This window comes from Anas platyrhynchos, chromosome 16, assembly GCF_047663525.1.
Source record: "Anas platyrhynchos isolate ZD024472 breed Pekin duck chromosome 16, IASCAAS_PekinDuck_T2T, whole genome shotgun sequence".
Classification (NCBI taxonomy): domain Eukaryota; kingdom Metazoa; phylum Chordata; class Aves; order Anseriformes; family Anatidae; genus Anas; species Anas platyrhynchos.
This window is the reverse complement of record NC_092602.1, coordinates 11,584,432-11,604,310: the sequence shown is the minus strand read 5'-3', so window position 1 is coordinate 11,604,310 and position 19,879 is coordinate 11,584,432. Positions and strand designations below refer to the sequence as shown.

The 19,879-nt window shown below is 42.3% G+C and overlaps 1 protein-coding gene across 26 annotated transcripts in view; it reads left to right on the top strand.

Annotated features, from left to right (window-relative positions):
• The window catches only part of FBRSL1 (fibrosin like 1), a 519,307-nt gene that overhangs the window by 333,938 nt on the left and 165,490 nt on the right, over positions 1–19,879 (top strand). For all 26 annotated transcript variants that reach the window (XM_072024428.1, XM_027469944.3, XM_027469934.3 and 23 more), the window contains one exon: positions 12,010–12,039. In XM_072024428.1, coding sequence (XP_071880529.1) covers positions 12,010–12,039 — 30 coding nt within the window. The remainder of the gene's footprint in view (positions 1–12,009; positions 12,040–19,879) is intronic.

Genomic DNA, 19,879 nt, shown 5'->3' with positions numbered 1-19,879 from the left:
TTCAGCAAAGGATTCTTGTCTTGGTGTCTTTGGATGTGTACTTGGTTTGATCTTTGGGGTTGCTGCTGGTCAAACTACCTCGCAGTCTGAAAGCAGAAATGAGGTAGCAGGCGCCTTCTTGTAAATCATTATACGTGCATCAATCAGTGACATTTTGAGAGCTGACAAGAACAAATGAGTAACTCGGGGGGGTTGGAAGAAAGGAGCAGATGTACTAATGTAATGGGGAGCCTTTACAATTTCACCTGAAATAGCAAACTTATATATTTTTAAATAGCTTAGTGTTTGTCATTCAGTGGTCCGAAGAACTATTTTCCATGTAATGGCGTAGGCCTTGAAACTTCTCTATTTAGCTTTGTCATGACATAATTCTGTGAAAGTGAATAACCCTCTGTGATATTCTCTAATTGAATTAGCTTGCAGCCTCTGCTATATTCTTTAGATTATATTGAAGACACCGAAATGTACGCCCTGGGCAGTGGTTGTCCTTCGTTCCCAACTAGTACCTACTTTAGCATTTTTAAGATCTTAATGGAACAAAAGGAAAAAAACAAACAAACAACATTGTATTATTTTTAATGGCTGCTGCTGGAGATTTCCTAGCTCTTGGAAGTTTTGAGGTGTTGTATATTTTTTTTGGTTTGTTTTGGGGGGTTTGTGGGGTTTCTTACTTCTTGTTTTCTAAATCTTTTTTATTTCCATCTTGGTGAATTTCTTTGTTCCAGGGTAGCTTGCCTCTGGGGACGAGGGGCATCCTTCCCTCAAGGTTTATCCTAAAAGCAATGGTTGAAGTCTTCAAGCACATGCTCTGAGAGTTTCCTTGGAGGAATAGGTCTTCTGTAGATATCCTGTGTTGTGCTAAGTCCTTTGCCAAATCTGAATATTAATGTTCAATAATGCAGACATTAATGGTAAATATTGTAAGGGTTGTATTTTTTAGCCACAGCATAAACCCTGCTATGAGTTAAATAGCAGTGTAATTACTTAACATTAATTAATATATTCATTATATATAAGTACTGTAAATCTTGTTCTTGACAGGAACTTCCCTTCTTAATAGCTAAGGTGTTACAAACCAAAGCAGCTGATTCACACAAGCTTCCGAAACCCACTGAATTAAAAATGAACCATACCTCATTTTACTGGATTACCATATGTTGAGAACACAGTAGGTGTTCACAGTAGTTCTTTAGATTGTTTTCCAGGTCCAAAGCTACTGAGTAGTCTGCTAAAAATAATATTACATGTAGCATCATACGGATATGTTTCAAGATGTGTAACCTGTCACCTCAGCTTCACCACGGCTGAATTCAAACCGACTTCAGCAGACTCATCCTGACAGTTCCAAATAAATGGCTACAAGACAAGGTGGAGGTTTTCTTTCATACTTAAATGATGCCAGATTCTGGAATTCATCCCCACCTGTGAGTTTTCCTGTTAGAAATTTCTGGGAGGCCAACATTTGAATGGAAAAATCTGTGTAATATTTTGAGAGAAACTTCCGAGCCATCGGGTGGATGTCTTCATGCGTAACCCGGTGTGTTCGTCTTTGCTACACCACTCGGACTTGGAGGGGGAAGTAAGAGGAAGGAAGTTGACAGCATGGGAAAGAACAAAAATGTGTGTGTGTGTATATATGAAATTAAATGTATAAATGAAATATAGTAAACAGTCATGTGAATCAGCTGTTACAAATCACAGCAAGTTTCATAACCAAAAATCCATCACCCTCATTCCGGAGGGTGACTATTATTAAGCAGGGTACTAAGGTATTAAGAAATGCTTTTCCTACTGAGTTCCATGCTGAAATTTCCTTCAACCACTTCCTGCAGCTAATAAGGGTTCTGCACTGAGGGAAGACAGCCATGCATGTTCTCCACTAAATAAATATGTAAATGAAACTTCCAAACAGAGTTACATACCGTGCAGCCAGAGAGCTGAGAATAACTAAATGGTTTCCATTAGAGCAGGGGTACTTTAACAAATCCTGTTATTTTGTAGTGGCTGAGTACTTTTTGGTGACTCCATAATGACGTGGGCACGGCATAGAAGTGGACTAGATTTGTAGTCCAAATAGAAGAAGAAAACTGATGTTTATAGTAAGTGGGAAATTACTAGACAGTTCATTATGGTTTAAGTGGCTTTTGGCTATATCCATATTAAGTCCTAAACTCCTTAATTTTAAAGAAGGTTTATAACCCCCCCTCCAAGCTGCAGCAGCCTCTCAGTATTGTAAATAATGGCTGTAAGCCACTTTTCTTCTATTGGGCATATCCTGTCTAGGCATCCTTGCACTAAGCAGAAGTAGAGTTTCTCCATGCTGTGCATCACTGTGAATCCTCTCGCGGTTTCTGCTCCTCCCTGAACCACAGCAGCCGTGGCAGTGGGGTCCTGGTCACTCCAAGGCAGGAGGCTCGTGGTAAAGGGGAGGCAGCAAGGCAAGAGGTCTTTTGCAAGAAAATGGGGTTAGTCATAGCTTAAAACTGCAGAATAGGAAAGTAATGGATGTTTCTCTATATCCTTGGTGAAAACCTATATACAGCACTGAAGCTGTAAGGTCTCTTGGTGTCTAATGAAAAGAACATGAGTGACAGCTTAGACAATGCCCAGGGAAGGGGAGAATGAAAGGAACTTGTGGGCGCTTCAGAAGAGGGACAAACTGCTTCTGTGTTCTCGTTGGAGTCTCCATTTCACAAACTGGTAAAATGCAGTCGAGCCGTCCAACTTTGCAGGCGCTGACCTTTCAGTTACCCCAGCATGGTTGTGGGACTGCACCGCCAGACCTGTGTGGAGATGAGCTGAGAGATACGGGGGCGGAAAAGCTTCGGTTCATTATCTGCTTGGTACTTGCAAAGTCTGGGCTAATTTTTGCCCATAATTCACACACTTGTTGGTATAAATGTAGGTGTTGTAAGTGAAAATGACCTCGTGCATTGTGCAGTCTCTCTCTTCATAGGCCGCTATGGGCTGAAATTAACCGTAGGATTGTATGCATGCGGCTGGCTGGCTGTGGGTTTCCCAAATCATCCATCCCACGGGTACCAAAATTCTCTAAGTGTGGATATAATGAGTCAATCACGATCAGTAAATTGACTTGAAGGCAGCTATATCAACCTACGATTAAATACTTAGAAAGAGCCCAAATAGAGAGAGAGATTATATATAGAAAGAGATATATAGTATGAACATAGATAGCTCTATTTTTTTCTAAGCGTAGAATAGAAAGATGGATTCTGGAAAAGACATCCTTAAATCATTCAGAAATTATAGAAAATCATTGTACTGGTATATTAAGGTCTAAAGTAGTGGGTGAACATGATAAACCAGCCAGAAAGGCTCTCCTGATTTGGAACAAGCGTTGCTGTGTAGATGGCATCAGATGCAGACTCTCCTATTTTTAATCAATGTGTTTCTATTAAACACTTAATGTAGCAGCACTCAGCTGTATAGACTCCAGTAGATGTCTGCATTATGGAAAGATATTTCTACCTTTCTACTTTGGAGGCCGCAGTAGGGGAAACCTGGTAGCTCTCAACCTTCTTTCAAGATGGCTCTCTCACATGAACTAGGTTATTCTTAGGCCTGGCTTGAAAGCAGGTAACTGTAGATATTTCTTCACAGATCTGAGGGAATAATTTGTGATTACCCCCTTTATTTTTTTCCAAAAGTGCTTTCCATGTATAGGTGTAATAATAAAGAAACCATTTTCAGCATAAAAGACGTGCTTGTCAAACCACAGCAATGATTTTCCAGTTGCTGGCTTTTTTAGTTGTGCAGCCTTCTAATATTTCTGCTTGAATTCTTTCACGACAGAAGCAAATGAAAATTACACCGTGGTTTTTAGGTCTCTGTTCCCTGATTTTTGCTTGTCATGTCATGAACTTCTTCGAAGCAGTGAAATGGCAGCCCATCTCCCTGAGAGCTCCAGACAGATTTCTAAAGTTGTCTTGTTAACAGCTTGTCAGAAACCTACATTTCAGTCTCGCTGAGTTTATATCATGCAAAAAAAAAAAAAAAAAAAAAAAAAAAGTTGCTGGAAATTATGATTTTTACAGGTTCTGACATTTTTCTAAAGAACTGAAATGCTCAAGGCTGCTGTCTCCCTTAACAGGCTGTGCTGTTTTGGGTAATATTCTGCGTTGCATCAACTGAACATCAGAGCAACATTCAGTTTCTTCCCTTTAACATGTTCTTTGAATTATTTAAGGTGTTTTGATGTTGGCTAGAATTTGTAACAAAGTCCTCCAGCTTTTATCCTAAAAAATCAAAAAGGTTGAGATTTTTTCCTTTCCCTCCCTCCGTCTTCTTCCTCTTTCCCAGCCCCCTCGCCCCCCCACTTTTAATAGATCCTTGCCTGGATCATCAGGGGACTTTCTTTTATGTTGTACAGCATGAAATGACTTAGTCAGGGTCTTCCTGATTAATTTATGAGTGCTAAGGAAAAGGGAAGGGGGGGAAAAGCAGTCCTTGAGGGATTGACCCTAAGCTGCAGCAGATCAACTCAATTTTATGGAATGAAAAGAGACTTAAACAGTATTTTTAGCATCGGTTCTTCAGCCCTCAGAGGCAGGGAAGCTCCCCGTATCGGGCAGGCTGAGGCAGGGCGAGAGGGCCCCACCTCTCCGGGCAGCTGATGGAGATGCGTTCGGCTCTTCCGAGGCACCGAGCACGTCTAGAGTTAAAGCTGTGGCAGATTGGTGGATTAATGTGCTCTGCCTCCAAGGGACAAATGCTCTTTTTTTTTTTCTTCTTCTTTTTTCCCTCCCCCTTGCTCCCTCCTTCCCTACCCTGGGCTTGCAGATGACAGCTGTTGGTCACTTAACAAAATGTCCTCTTGATTGCTGCTTCACAACAGGGGCCCCCTCAGACCAAACAGCACATAGCCCGTACAATGCATCACTGCCCCTCAAAATTAGTTATAGTGCTCAGGGCTATTCTCGGCTGCCATAGCTAATACTCTCTTGCTGTTCTTCTCCCTCCCCCTCTGCAGACAAAGGCTCAGCCTATACATCTGTAGTGCTCATAACCTCCCCCTTCCCCCAGCCAAATGCTGAGGAGAGAAAGGGAAAAAAATGTATAAAAAAATATAAAAAAAAAAATTGCTGCCCTGAGGCTCAATCTGTTTCTTACAGCTCTACCCCAGCACTTGGAAGCCCGAGCTGGTCTAGCCATAGGGAGGCCCTGACTCATTTCATCAAACTGTCAGGGAGGCAGTGGAGCTAAGAGGGCTCTGCTGCCTGGGGCAAGTTCAAGTCAACATTCGATTTCCGTCCTCCCCCCGGCCCCCGCCTCGCGCTTGGACACTTTCTGCGCTCTGGATCTCAACTTCTCCCCGAGCCGCAGCAGCTCACAGCTTCTTGCCAGGAGGAAGGACTTGTGGGACCTTATAAAGGACACAGTGGCAAAATTGCTGCAATAAATCAGTGGCCCTCTGACACTTGGCGGTAGCTTAATGTTTTGGCACTTTCTTTCCTGTGTATGCCTCAAGTCCCATTAGCAGGCTTTTCTGTCAGTCTGGCTCATGATAAAACTCTCTCTTCCTATCATCTTAAGCAAGCCCCTGCAGACATGAATCTGATGCCAGACTTAATAGGAAACAACACCCTCCCCCTGCACACACAAGCGCGCATCCATACGCGCTGCTGCTGCGAGCAGCTCCCGGCAGCTCACGGGAACTTAGCTCAGCAGACGGGGCCAGGGGGTAGGGCTCTTAAAAATACTCTCAATTTTACTTGTTCCTTTAAAAGAAGCATTAACAAACCAAGATTTAAGTCTGATGCTTCCCCGAGCCTCTGTATTAAAAGAAAACTCAGTAACTAAATATGGTTGGAAATAATAAGAGAGCAGTAAACATAGCCATCCTCTGGGACTGAGTGGGTGTGTAGGCTCCGTAGTATCTACACAGTTCACATATTTTATGTAACTTCTGCATATATATTCTACCCTTCCAGTTTGCATTGTAATATTATAGACTGTATAATTAATATTTTGGGCTCCTTTCTGCTGGCATCTTCCCCACACAATGTTATTGGCAGGTAGACTGGTTAGGTTGCCTGTCCCTCCAGGCTGGAAACCATTTTTTTTCACAGGTCAGCTGAGATGTCTATCACTCTCCTTATAAGCATAATGTAAATAATAGCTGTAGGTATGTGTGTAAAGAAAAACAAGTCTTTCTGTAAGCTGTTTAGGCAGGAAGGTGTAACTTCTGTGCTGTACAGTGGCTGGCACAATGGGGCCCCATAGCTTTGAAGCCATGTGGGCACAACCCAGATCGTAAACCTCTGGGTTTGGGTGGAATAGGAGATACAGCATTCATGTAACTAAGCTGTGGTGAATTCTGTGCATTTCTCAAAAGTTTGGAGGGTGCGGCCCCATTTCAGAGTTTCTCTGCACCTGACGACATAACACTGAAATGCTGCCAATCTTGTTGCAGCCTTGCAAGACTTGGATTGTTTTTGTTTTTGTTTCTTAGAGCTCTGGTTCCTGGCATGATGCAGCTATGCGAGAATCTGATTTCATGTTAGTCAATGGAGTAGCTTTATTATGTGAAAAAAAACTGGCTGATCTGGAAGTTAAAATGTTGAGGGCAAACAAAAAAGACCCAAAGGTTATTTTCATGGTTCCTAAACACATCAGAAAACAAGATCTGGAATCTGAATACAAACAACTTTACTACACACCCTGCCATTTTCTGAACAAGTGCCTTCAGGAAGAGCCCTGTGCCAATGGAGGTGTCCCCAAACACAGAACCTAAATGCATCTCTAAATGCATCTTCTGCAGATGCTGTTTTTTGTTTGTTTGTTTGTTGTTGTTGTTTGTTTGTTTTGTTTTGTTTTTAAATCTGTGCATAACTTATCCCAGGCCTGCTCCCCTGTTGTGCTCAGCAAATAAATAGCTAAAAGCACACTAGAGCAGTGCTAGTCACCTGGAAGCTGCGGTAGAGGCAGGGGTGACACTGCCAAACACCTCTGACTCGGGGTCCACCAGAAAGCCCCTGTTGGGGAGATCACAAACCTCTGTTGTACCTGTTGCTGTTACTTGGAGAGATCTAATTTATGCTGGTGTCACATGAACCATAGTGGGCAACTTTCCGTTTCCTATTTCAGCTGAAGCACATTTGGGATGAGTGCTGGGTTAGGGGTTTGGTTTTAGGTCACTGCAGGTGTGCTGCTGGTGGCACCTACGTTTTTGCAACAAGAAGAATCTTCTCCAAATACACAGTTTCCTGTGTTTTACACTAGCCACAAGTCCATCCCTTTTTTCCCGGTTGAGATGATTTGCACAAGCAAGTACTGGAATGCATCGTAACTCCGTGCCTAGTGGAAAAGTCATGATGGAGGAGGCCACAGGGTCTGGCCTGTGCACATGGGAGCCCTGTCCCTAACTCCACAGGTCTTCTTTACAGCGCACTGGGCCAATCCTACCCAAATTATATGTTGTTCCTGCTTAACTCTACCTCACAGGAGGCTTTTTTCTGACTTGAATCCGTCACTGCAAGAAATTGTTTCCAAAAAGCGGCACAATTAGGGGTCGGCTTTGCAAACATTCTTGGTGGCATTGAGAGGCAATTGGCGCAACCCAGTGAATAATCCTTTTACAAGCCTTTATGAACCTGCCACAATGGCTGTTTACAGTTTCGCTTATAGACCAGGAGTGTTAACAGGCCTTTAGAAAAATTCAGGTAATTGAAGCTTTTGTCTTTCAATGAGCCCCCATAGCTGTCAACAGTTGCCATTCTCCACATTTTCTTTAACTTTTTGTTTTGACAAGGGCTTTTGTCCCTCCACAGCAGCTGCGTGGGAGGTGGGCCGTGGGGCCAGGCCGCATTCCTGTGGCAGCAGCCAGCGGCCTCGGCCGGGCCTCGGCTGGGCCTCGGGCCTCCTGCTCTTCAGCCCGGAGCGAGGCGTCTTTTAGAGACGCCCAGAAAATCCTCTGGGTCAAACTAAAGTTTCTCCTATGACTTCATTATTCATTTAAACTTCCTGGCCATACAAAACATGAGCGGCAGCCTCTCTTTGTTGACCCAGGGCTTGACTGGGGAGGGAGGTGGAGGCGAGGAGAGCGGAGAAGAGAGGGTGCAAAGATACTTAAGGCTGTTACCACAGAAACTGAACCAGCCCATTAAAATTTGCTCGTGTTTTTTACCCCCCCGGAGAGATAGGGTCAACAGTGGTTCTGTTTTTCGCAGATCTCCCCGGGCGGGTTTGGTTTTGCTGTCACTGTTTTTTCGGTGCCGTGCATGTTCAGCAGCCTGCGGGTTCCTGTTTCTCTGTGCCTATGTGGGAGCACATTTCTTCAAATTAAAAAGACGAAAATCTAAATGAATTGTGAAGCTTGTTTTTTTTTTTCACCAAAGCTGGCTGTTTGTTTCCTTTAGGAGTCGGTGGGAGATTAATGTGAGTTGGTAGCTGTGAGCCTGGGCTTGTTGCAAGCTCTCCATTTCCCAGGACACTGTATGTTAAGCAGAAACCCAAATCTTATAAATACATGTGCTAATTTCCCTCCCATGTTCTGTCGTCATATAGACTACTTAGTAGCTTTGGTTTAGTGTAAGTCTTCATTCTTACATGGATTAAGATGTGGTATTTTGGTGGCTTAAAAGCCACGCTGTAGGAATCTCTACGCCTGTTCTGGGGATGGGCTGTGCATGTATGGCAGCCATCGCACACTGGGAGAGGGCAGCTGTTTCATAAGGTAAACAAGAAGTTATGCAACTTGCTGTCAAAAATACAGTTTTTAAAGCACCCGTCATGCAATCACAACCGCATGGGTGGGATCCATGTCTGCCCAGAGCTGTATTTGCATCCAGAAGCCCCGCTGGCTTCTTCAATTGCAAGACTGTAGCATTGGTGATAAAGCTAAGGAAGATGTAAGCTAAAATGAAGCATAATTCTTCGTTGTCCTTTTCATTTTAAAAACAATTAATTATGGAGTATTTTCAGATCCTGAATGGGGAAAAAATGTGTCCTCAGAGAGCAGATGTTTGCTTCATTCGTATGGCTGTTTATAAAATTTAGCATGTGGATTTGATGGTTCACTTGCTTTTTTGCAACTTTGCTTATCTACATGAGACAAAGTTGCATATTGGTACAAAGCAAAATTAGGCATCTGAATAAGGCAATTCTGCACCTTTTAGCAATGCAAACCATGTGTGATGGGTTTTTATATTCATTATAGACAGGAATTTTTGAGGCCAAATCTGTTTTCAAAAAGAATCTTCTCTTAAAAGCCAGAAAACCCCTGTTCATCCCTTTTTTTTTTTAAATAACATAATTCAGTAGGAAATACAGAGACAAATTTTGGTTAAAAAAAAAAAAAAGAAAAGAAAAACAGAGTCTAAAACTGTATTCTATTTGAAGAATAATGGTTGCTAAGGTCCCCCCCAAGTTGTTTACATTTCCTTTCAAATATTTTTAAGCTGAATTTATTAAGGTATACACTGCTGCGGTTTTAGTAAAGATATAACCATGGATCATAGGCAAAAGTGTTTTGATGATCATCTCTAGTGCTTTCTGGTCAATGCATTTGAGTCGAATTTTTTTTACTATTACTTTATCATTTTAAAGTCCCTGTAAGAATTAAAATTTGTGTGGATGTTACCTAAGCATAAAATTTTAAGCAACACAACTTGAAAGTACTTAATCATTTCGATGCCGTTTTTGCAATAGGTGTAATTCCATCGTAACATGCTTCAGTCTGAACTCTGCAAGTTTGGATCGTCATCAAAATATTCTGCCTCTGACAGTGCTCAGGTGGAACGAGTGAAATGGTTAGAACAGCAGCTTAGGGTACTTCAGCTGAGATAAGGTTTGAAGAGTGAAATAATTCAGTCTTTGTGACCCACACAACTGTGCTAGTAGTATTTCGGGGGAACACACTCCGCACCAGCAGCCACCCAATTCTGCCCTGATTCAGCCCCTGGGTGGAGGTGAAAGGCTTCCCTTGAGTCAGCTGGCATTTCTCGGAGTGTGTAAATAATAACAAGTGTAATGCTGTGACTGCATCTTCCTCCCCACCCCCCTTGTTTTTGATGAATGTGTTGCTTTGTCAGCATGAATTAGCGCTGTCTTGAACAAGCACAGATGCAGCAGGTACTGGGGCAACCTTTGCCCAGCAAGCCTGTTGCGGCATGTCTCGGTGGTGATGGACAATCTGTGTCTTGCCGGTCCTGGTGCTCTTCAGAGCAGACTTCTAGTTGTTCGTGCTCACAAGGCATGGCTTTGGGTGAGTCGCAGAGGGCTGCTGCTGATGATGATCTATCAGGACTGATTTTACTTTTCTTTGAATGTCTGATTTATGAAACTGTGTTTCCTATAGTAATTTTCATAAAGCTTAGTGATGAAAATGAAAATCTCCAAAAAGACACAAACAGCTTACAGGAAAGTATTTGCTAAAGCATGGCTATCTGATCTTCTTGCCTCTGTGCACATAGTAATTGGCTAGGACTTAACACAGTCTTCAGGCATTAGCACTGGTTATTCCCACAGGACTTGCCCACCACTGCTCCCCAGCCCCTGCAGAGCAGCGTCCTGCCTTCCTGTAATTTATTCCATTTTTGCTTCAGGCTCTTATTTTTCCAGAATGATTACATATGCAGTTAGATCTGTGAGCGTCATTCTAAACAGTTGGGTTTCTCTGTGAAAACTGCACTGTGGATCAGGTGGGGCATTGTAAAACATGGTTTCATTTTGAAAGAAAGAGAGTTCTGCTTAGTCAAGACTGTAGAAAAACGTCTTCTATAAACCACGTGTTTCTGCTGTAGTTAAATGGAAGTAGGGAGGCAACTGGAAATCTGAGAAGTCTTAGATGCAGAATCTCTGCGGGAGACCCCTCTGCTGTGTCACTGTCCTTCGTGTGCTTTTGTGTGTCAGAGAATTTAAGAGTAAAACATTCCTCAGCTGTTTGGGGTCAATCCTTTCATGTGGCAGACAGAAGCAAAACAGATTAAATAGACTCTTAGAAATCTGCAGAAAAGTAAGAATGTCACAGCTGAAATTTCAGCTTTGTAACTTTTGGGTAAGAAGGCATTACAGGACAGATTCCACCTGCTCCGTGAGGAGCAGTAACTGGACAGAACGACCAAACAGATCTATTCCTTCCTTTGCACTAATGACACCAAAGCACGTGTGTTCCCGTGGACCATTTCCACAGTTGTAGCTTGCCATTGCTGGCAAGCTGAGTCCTGCCTTGTTGAATGAGTGAGTTCAATAGGGTGCCACTGCTATGGAAACCCACTCATGCCGTCCCCATCAGCTGAAGGAGCAAATTCTCATTGGGCACAAAAGCTACAAAACACACTGACCACTTTCTGCCAGTGTAACAGACAAGAGATTTATTTTTGTTCTCAAATGTAAATCTTTCTCAGCTCCAGCCAGCGGGATGTGCACGTCCTGAACCATTCAGTGCTCAAGTTATCTTTCTGTCGCTTGTGCTGTGAAAATAGAGCATTTCATTTTCAGAGGCTGTAGGAGATTTCACTCTAAAACTCTTTAAGTAAACACTTTCTCCTGGGATTGTGATCTGATTCAAACTAAAAAATGTACCAGAATTTATGATGTATTTTAATTACTATTCTTGGTACCGCTCATTAAATTAGAAATTGATTGCCAGTTTCACAGTTTCCTTGTTAGATGACAAAGTGCTTATCAAGGTGAAGCAGTGCAAAACTGTTACTATATATTCCACAATTTGGGATGATAAAAAGGCATGCTTTTTGTTGTGGTGTTCATGTTACAGTTGTTACAATGCATAGCTGATTGTCTTTTTTGTTTAAAGTTTGCTGTCACCCATTCAAGTATGAGTATACCATATTTTTGTGTAAAAAGACAGAAATTGGCTTTGGTTTATGCTAGCAATCTAAAAGGCATTACTGCAAACATCAAAAGTGTATGTTTCATTGAACTGAGAACATCATGAACAGCTATCTGAAAGATTTAAGCAGATGATGTAAAAGATCTCTATACATAAAGGTGTTTCACAGAATCTTTTTTTCTCTCTCTAACCCACAGTGTGACAGCGAGAGTGATGTTGACGATAAGGTAAGACTGAATTTTCTTCTTTCATGTGCTTTGCTAGCTTGGAAATTCCCTCACAGTCAAAATAAGAATGAATTTACAAATAATATTTTTCCTTCAGGCTTCGTGTCAGATTTAAAAATATTTATAATAGAATGAAAGAAGTATTGGATCAGATACTTTGTGGTCTTCACTAGCTTACAGAAAAGAAACTCTTGTTAACAGAACAGTCGTTCAATTAACGCGAGCAATTGGTGAGACCCAAGTCATAGCGTTAGTGTTAGTGCTGTTTCAGAGGAAGTCTCCTCTGATAACTTGTCAGGAGACTATATTTTATTTATAGCAACCTTTGAAGATGTCAGTTTTGTAATCAGTTTAGAAGGTGGGACAACCAGTACCTACCCTCAAAGGCAGCGTGGTATCTGCCAAGGAGTGTTTTGTCATGTTGCATATATATTTATCACAGAGCAATGATTTTTCTGACCTTTTCTTTTGATACAGAGGTTGGCCATTGAAAGGTTGTAGTTGTATGGTTTTGTATAGGGATTTCTTGTTTCACCTGTGGAAGGAAAATAGAGGAGTACCATGACATAGCAACAGTTGCACCCTGCTTTTAAGCATCAAATGTATGAAAGACTTGAGTATCCCTTGCTGACTTTTGTTCTGGCAGATCAAACTTGGCAGTCTCAGGTTAGGTCTTCATCAAACTTTCATTATATTTTGGCTGTCCAGTCTCTTACATTCATTCATGAGAAGCTGTGGCACATGGGTTTCTACTAGATCAGCATTACAGAGCTAAAAACTGACTTCAGATAGCCCTCTCTCCTTGGCAGCACGCTTGGCTGCAGCCATCCATTGGAGGTTACCGTGAGTTCAAGAGACTGCACTGAAAGCTGCTTCTGGTTACGTTTTTTTTAATATTGTTAGACCTTGGGAAGCATTAAAATTTCTTGATCTTCTTTTAGAAATCCCATCAAATACCCAGTATCCCTGGAATATGCAAAAGTGTGTTTGAGGTGAAAGCTTGATTGAAGAGGAATGTCTAAATTTTATACATTGAACGAAAAACACCATGCATATTTTATATTATGCATGTGCATATATGTATAAAGTCACTCCCTGTGACCACCACCCAAGTTCTGTTTCCCACAAAGTTACCAGCCAGCAGATCTGCTGGCTGAGGTGGTGAGGGTGAAAAATGATTCCCTAAAAGCTTAGATACCATGGGGTTAAAACATTTCTTAGACTGCCCAATCAAAGAAAGTAAAAGCAATCACTTAGAAAACTGTTTAAAGATCTGCCAGTCAAACCTCAGATGAAGTTGTAAGTGACATGTAGTTTTATTATACAGCTATGCTATTAATGATTATCTAAATTACACTGGTAGACCCAGCTAGCAGCATTACATCTGAGACTGACATTTGTTAGATTAGGTTTGACTTCACCTTGTAGAGAAGAAATTGAAATCTGAACAACATTGATTAGCTTTCAGAATGTGGGATCTGAGGTTACCTTCAGAGGAAGCTGCATTGTGTTTGGCTGGTAACTTACTGTCCTTTACAGCAAATGAAAGGCTATAATAGTGTTTCTTACCATTGTTACGGCATTTCTTTACATATCTGTAACAGTAATATGACCTTCTAGGCTCCTGTATTTCTCAGGTACCTTTCTCTTAAGGTGACTCCACCTTAACAGTAACATTTCTTTTCTTCGTAAGGAGAGCAGCACAAGATCATCATCTTTCTATCTCTGCCTGATCTGTAGAGACATGAGACACGACACAGGTTCCATTAAAAAGGTCTCTGGAATTAAGTAGGGTTCCTTTTCTTGTCAGCAAAGATGTGTGCACGTGCATGTAAACTCACCAAAGCTGAAGTGAAGAGACTTCAAACCTTTCAGGGGGATAATGTAAACGTGACATTGCCTTCCCGCTGGGGAGCACAAGGGCAGCCTGGCTCTCTGTGCTGGTACCTGACATACTATACTCTCCTGGAAAGTCATTCAGTATTTGTCTAAAACTTAACCTGGCTGATGCAACAAGGAGCTCTAAAAATATTGGCATGAATGTCCTGAGGGATTATACTGAAGAGTGTTTTTCCCCCCTTCTATTTGTTGGCAGAATTGTATCTTCTGTACTGCTGCCTGGCTATTACAGCCAGATGGAGCATTCGACATACTGTCTGGCCCAGCATCAGGCTTCCCAAATTACATGATGGGTCGGCTTCATACCACACTGCTACAGAACAGTCCTGCTCTGCTGCTTGGTCAGCAAGAAGCAGCTTTTTCTAGGTACACCTACACGCACCGACACTAATGAAGGGCAGGGCAGGAATTACTAATGTGCTTTTGATTTGCATAACACTTTTTGTTAGTCATAAACAGCGGATCACTGTTGTCTGTGCATAACTCAGGAGGAAAAATGACAAAGAAGTTCATATACAAGTACAGACTGAGTCAGTGATAGAGCTAGAAGTAGAACTGAAATTTTCCACCTCCCACATCTCTCTCTCCACCATGCTGCTAATTATCCACTATTTATTTATTTCATAGCTATATGGGCTATTGAGCTCTTAATGTTTTAAAACACAGACTTTAGAGCAAAATTAAGGCCTTACCTTCACTGCATTGAAAAATGTAAACACACTGGTGATGTTTTTTTCCATTATACAGTGTTGTGCAGGACTCCAGGGGAGAAGAGTAATTGAGCATAGTCAGTCATAGGTACGGTATATCAGAATGGAGGAGTCATTACTTCAGTGCAAGGTACAGTTTCACAGCAGATTGTGAGAAGGTTTCCAAACAGTGCACTGCTGTTTTTAATAATCAGAGAACAGGAGCTCAAGTCTGGGGACTTGTCCATCCCGTCTACTTTCTGAAAACTGTCTCTGCCCAGGTATACTTTTCATTTCTGCATCACTGCTGAGATCTCAAAGGAAGTGGGGTGATACTTTCTCACACCTATCATTATGTCACCGCACTCTTCTCAAAGAACTGTTCAAAATACCCAAACTAATAAACCGAGCTGTCCAGCCATTTAACCAAGCGAGAAACTTAGCAAATCGTGCGTTCCCAGAGATGGAAATGCAAATCCTGTTTCTTTTACTGTATGTTCATTGAAGGACATAGCAGTTGCAGAGTCCAAAACTAAGAGAATTGCAGGGTAGTTTGTCAAAGATGTGGAAATGATATTGTGCTTTTTGTGAGGGAGGAGGGAGAGAAAGGGAGTCAGTCTGATAATCGTATTACACTATCTCTGCACTGTGCAATAGCTGCGATGCGAGGCTCACGGTCCATAAACATTGTTACTGAAAATATATACTTCCTTTAATAGCAACAACAGCATTAACAGATAGCAATTACCCTTCATTTTCAGGAACTATAAAGTCTCCATTAATTCAAGATTTATGTAGTTATAGCATTTAGCACAGGAATAACACCACAGAGAATTGGTTTATACACATGTAATGAGAGAGCTTATGGCATACTTTAGTGAACATTAACATAATAGAGTAATATAAACCATCAACAGTTCCACTTATTGTCTCTTACCTGCTTTAGCATCACTATGAAAAGTGGCTAGCAGCTTGGTAATGGGCTCTGTTAAATGGTGTTCTGCAGAAAGCCAAAAGTCAACTTGTGTAAAACAAGGGAATGAGTAATCTCTGCTCGTTACTCCAAAATGTAGTTCTCATTTTTTAATAACAGTGTTCAAGATTGCATTAAAAAAGCTGGTTTCTTTCAAAGTAATGCAGTGTTCGTGTTCTTTCAATCTTGGACTTCTGTCTGCAGCATGTGAAATTGTGGGTTGTCAGCTTAATTGCATGGCCCCAGAGTGTAAGTGAGCTCTCCAAATCAGGGGTTAGATATCAGGCTTTCCTTTATTTAATGTGGTGCTAAGTAAGATGTACAAAAAATGACACTGTGTTTCTAAGTTGAATCGGTATTTTCTGTACATTTGTTATGTAGTTTGTGTTTGTTTCAGCTATATCAAGTAAGACTGGCAAAGCCATATCTGAGGCGAAAGCAAAAACTTTTGAAGTCGGGTTTCTGAAACAGTGCTTCTATGCTGCTTTGTCCAACAGCACAGTGAGTTTATCAGGCCTTGCTTAGGGCGATCTGAATTCAGCCCTGCCTTGCTGATGTTTGCTGTGCTAATTTCTGAGGCCCAGTAGTTGCCTGGAAGCGTGCAGCAGCTCATGGGCAGGTGAGATTTAGCACTTAATGCCTGGGAGGAGAGCACATGGCAGGGCCATGGGCTGGGTTCCCATCTTGCTCCGTGCTGTATGGATGCGGAGCAGCTCGTGGATCAGAAGCTGTGAAGGGACTTCAGATAAATGGGGGGCACAGCATTAAGAGCTGCACTGTGTCAGTATGTCAGCAGCCCCGTTGTTGTCCGGCCTTTGTTTTGTAGGTGTTGAGGTAACGGGGTAGGTTTTAGGAGGCATTTGACAAAGAAAACCAGGTACATTTCTGGCTGTGAATGGGAAGTTATTCTCTGTAGCAAAAGGCGTAGAGGTGCGTAGTAAGGAGGTGGTAATTTGAGTTTTATAAGTGGGTGATCACGTGTGGCCAGTTAGAGATGAGGGTTGATACTTTTACTGAGTGTCAGTGTTGGGAAGTAGAGGTAAGCTGTGAAGGAGCCAAAACATGAAAACCAAGAGTTCACAATATGGGAAGTGGAAGCTGTGTAAGGAGCAAAGCCACAGACAAGGAAAATGATCGTAGTGGCAGCTTTCTCCGTGGGTGCAAGGACACGGTTATATCTGCCATCACCAGAAGGATAAAATGGTAAATGTACGGTGAGGTGCTGAGAGCTTGACCAAGAGTGTATTTGTGTGGATAAACAGAAGATGCTCGCTGTAAAGAAAACAGATACACAGGACTTAACCACAGCTTGGATGTTAAGATGTGGAGAGTGATGCAAGTCAAACAGAGTGCTGAGAACTATGGGCTTGAGTGAGAGGTGGAAGCGATAAGAGTGGAAGCAACGAGGAGAGCAATCTGTGTGGGTGAAATTATCAGTTCTTTTTCAGCTGTGTTGACCTTGAAGGGGTGTCTACAAACCCAGAGGAAAATCATAGTTTAAGCAGCAGGAGAAAGGGATGTAATCACAATGAGAGATCTAGTAGTTCCTCTACCAGAAGTGGTTTCTGTGTCTGTGTTTGTGTATGAGATTACCCAGAATAAGATAAAAGCCCCATGACACCAGATTAAAGATTGTCTCAATGATGCTCAAAATAGCAGGAGCAGTTACAGAGGCAGGAGCAGAGAGGAGAGGAGCTGCTGAGGCCCAGGGAGGGAAGTGCTGTGTCAGGTAGCTGGTGGTCAAGGAAGGTGAGATCTGGGAAGACACTGTGAGCAACTCTGGAAGTCCAGCATGGGAGGAGAAGCCAAGCAGCACAGTGTTTCCAAACAGCCAATGTTAACCCAAATTTGTGTGTTTTGTTGCACCTTTGCACTCTCCTGCTGTCACGGCCTCCTTTGGCAATGCATCAGTGCAAGATCAGCACGTTGTTCTGTGGGGCTGGAATAAGCCTCGGTCCCTGAATGCCCCAGTGCCACTCATTTGAAGTCCACAGGGGCTATTATGAATAGCACTGCTGCTGAAGGCTGCTTTCTCCTCACTCCTCACAGTTTATCTAGCAATGGAAGAAGTGGGTTCCGCCTGATAACTCTCATAAATGTCTTGTTTCCACGAGACTGGAAATTTGGCTGGAAGTTCAGTTCCCACTACAAGTAATCAGTTATTTGCTATTTTTGAAGCTTACTCAGGCCAGGGTTGTCCTTCCCTCCCCACTCATTTTTTTGGGTCCATCATTAGATTGTCCCTTTCTCCAAGAAATGAAGCCTGGTACTTCTCTGGCAACCCCAATTCTTACTGGTTGCAGCAGAGATAAAACACAGAATGGAACCGAGGGCTGTCACATGGCAGCATTTGTTCTTCTGTTAGCATTACACTTCAAGCTATGACAGTTTTCAGCTGTGACTAATAACTAGAAATCTTCATTTGCCAGTTACTTCCCAGCTGGGTTTTCACACAGTATTTAAGTGGTTATTTTCCTGTAGTATGCTCTTGCTTACACAGAGCGTTGCCGTTGCGGAAGCATGTACTTTGGCTGTGTTGCTGGCTTAGCAGCTTGCAGCAATGTAATATATACACGTGTGCATGCACATTGATACGCAGAATCTGTGTTTCTTCTAAAACTTAATTCTTACAGACTGAAAACCCAGTGATGCGGCGTGAAAACCAGTTAGAAACCTGACTCTTATAAAATAAGAGCTGGGTAAAGGCTGTCAGTTCTCTTAACTGAAGAAAGTCTCTGAGAGACAAGCCTCACGCCGTTATTAAAAACAGATCTGCTTTTTATAGAATACCAAAATAATGCGTCTAAAATAACCTTGTAGCCCTTGAAAGATTTGGGTGCTATAAACCAGAAGTGTAATGTCGCTGTCATTGCAGGAAGACAGAAATTCACAGCTCCGTGAATTTACTTTCTAGCTCTCCATGAACAGATTTACCAGCAAAATGGCATCTTGCAGGCCCACTGCATAGCCAGCTCACTCAGTCACTGCTTGGGATGTTCCATCTGGAGGAGAGCCTTGGCTTCCATGGGCTTCTGTCATTCCACCCACCCTGTGCACAGAGTGAACAGAAGGGCTTCCACCTAAACGCAGGGCAATTGAGGTAGGCCAGGTTAAGGCGTGCTTCAAATTGTCCTTCCCAACAAGAGCGTCTGGAACTGCAGTAAGAAGCTGTAGTAACAATGGCCTTTCTTGACCTTGGTATTCCTAGAATTTAAGTAAAGCAAGAATGTAATTGAAAAAACTAACCAGACTCAAAGCTTCGGCACCAGTGTTCTCCCCTCCTACTGAGATTTTGTTTTTCCTTTATCCGGACAAAAACTCAAATTTTAAGTGCATTGGTCTGTATGTAACAAGCTGAGTCATCAGGGGCTGCGGTGTCCATATTCATTCTTGAAAATGTAGAATTTTCTTTTTCACAGCAAACAATGAGAAGGGCCTTGTAGTTTGCTGACAGAAGTCCATCATTAACTCACATAAAAGGACTTGAGAGATCGTATGGAGAGCTCTTGGGCAAGACAGGATAATACCAGTTCTGTTGCTGGCAGTCAACATTTCCCAGCTCTCTGGGTTTTCTATTGTTTAACATCTCCCAGTTCAGTTCCCCATCCATGAGCATTTTCTTATCTTACTGGGGACCTTGTGAAGACACTTCTAAGATCTGAGGCAACAGGGAAGAGAGCAATCTTGAACAGCTGTCTGCCCACATCAAGAAGCCCCATTACAGCAAAGCCACGAATTCAAAGGGCTAACTGTGCAATGGCAGTAACTCCTTGGAAGATGATGAGGTATTCTGGTGATTAGCATAACATAGTAGGCAGCAGATAGGAATTGGCATTATAATTGAACGATTTAATTAACCGTAAAGATGCCAAGAAGATGAGAAGATTTTGGAGGATGCATACTCCAGTAGCTGCAATTGCAGTCCCTCATTTGGCATGCAGGTTCTCGTAACTGTTTCCAAAATCATTTTACCAGATTAAATAAAACAGAAGAGCCTAGCAGGCAGCACTGGGTGCCCTATGCAAACATAAAGGGTGAAACTCATGGATGGCCCGAGAGTCAGCTGTGGGTTTTATAGCTTTCCAACAGTTCCTGCTTCTGGGTCCAATTTGCAATAAAATCCAAACTAGTTTTTGCTACAGGAGGTCTCCAGGTGTGTAAGAGGAAACAACATTTGGATCAGTAAGTAGTAAAGACTAGAAGTAACATTTGCCTAACCTTGCTTGGGAATTCACCTTTACTTAAAGCACGATGATTGAAATGGGTATTCGTTCACCCA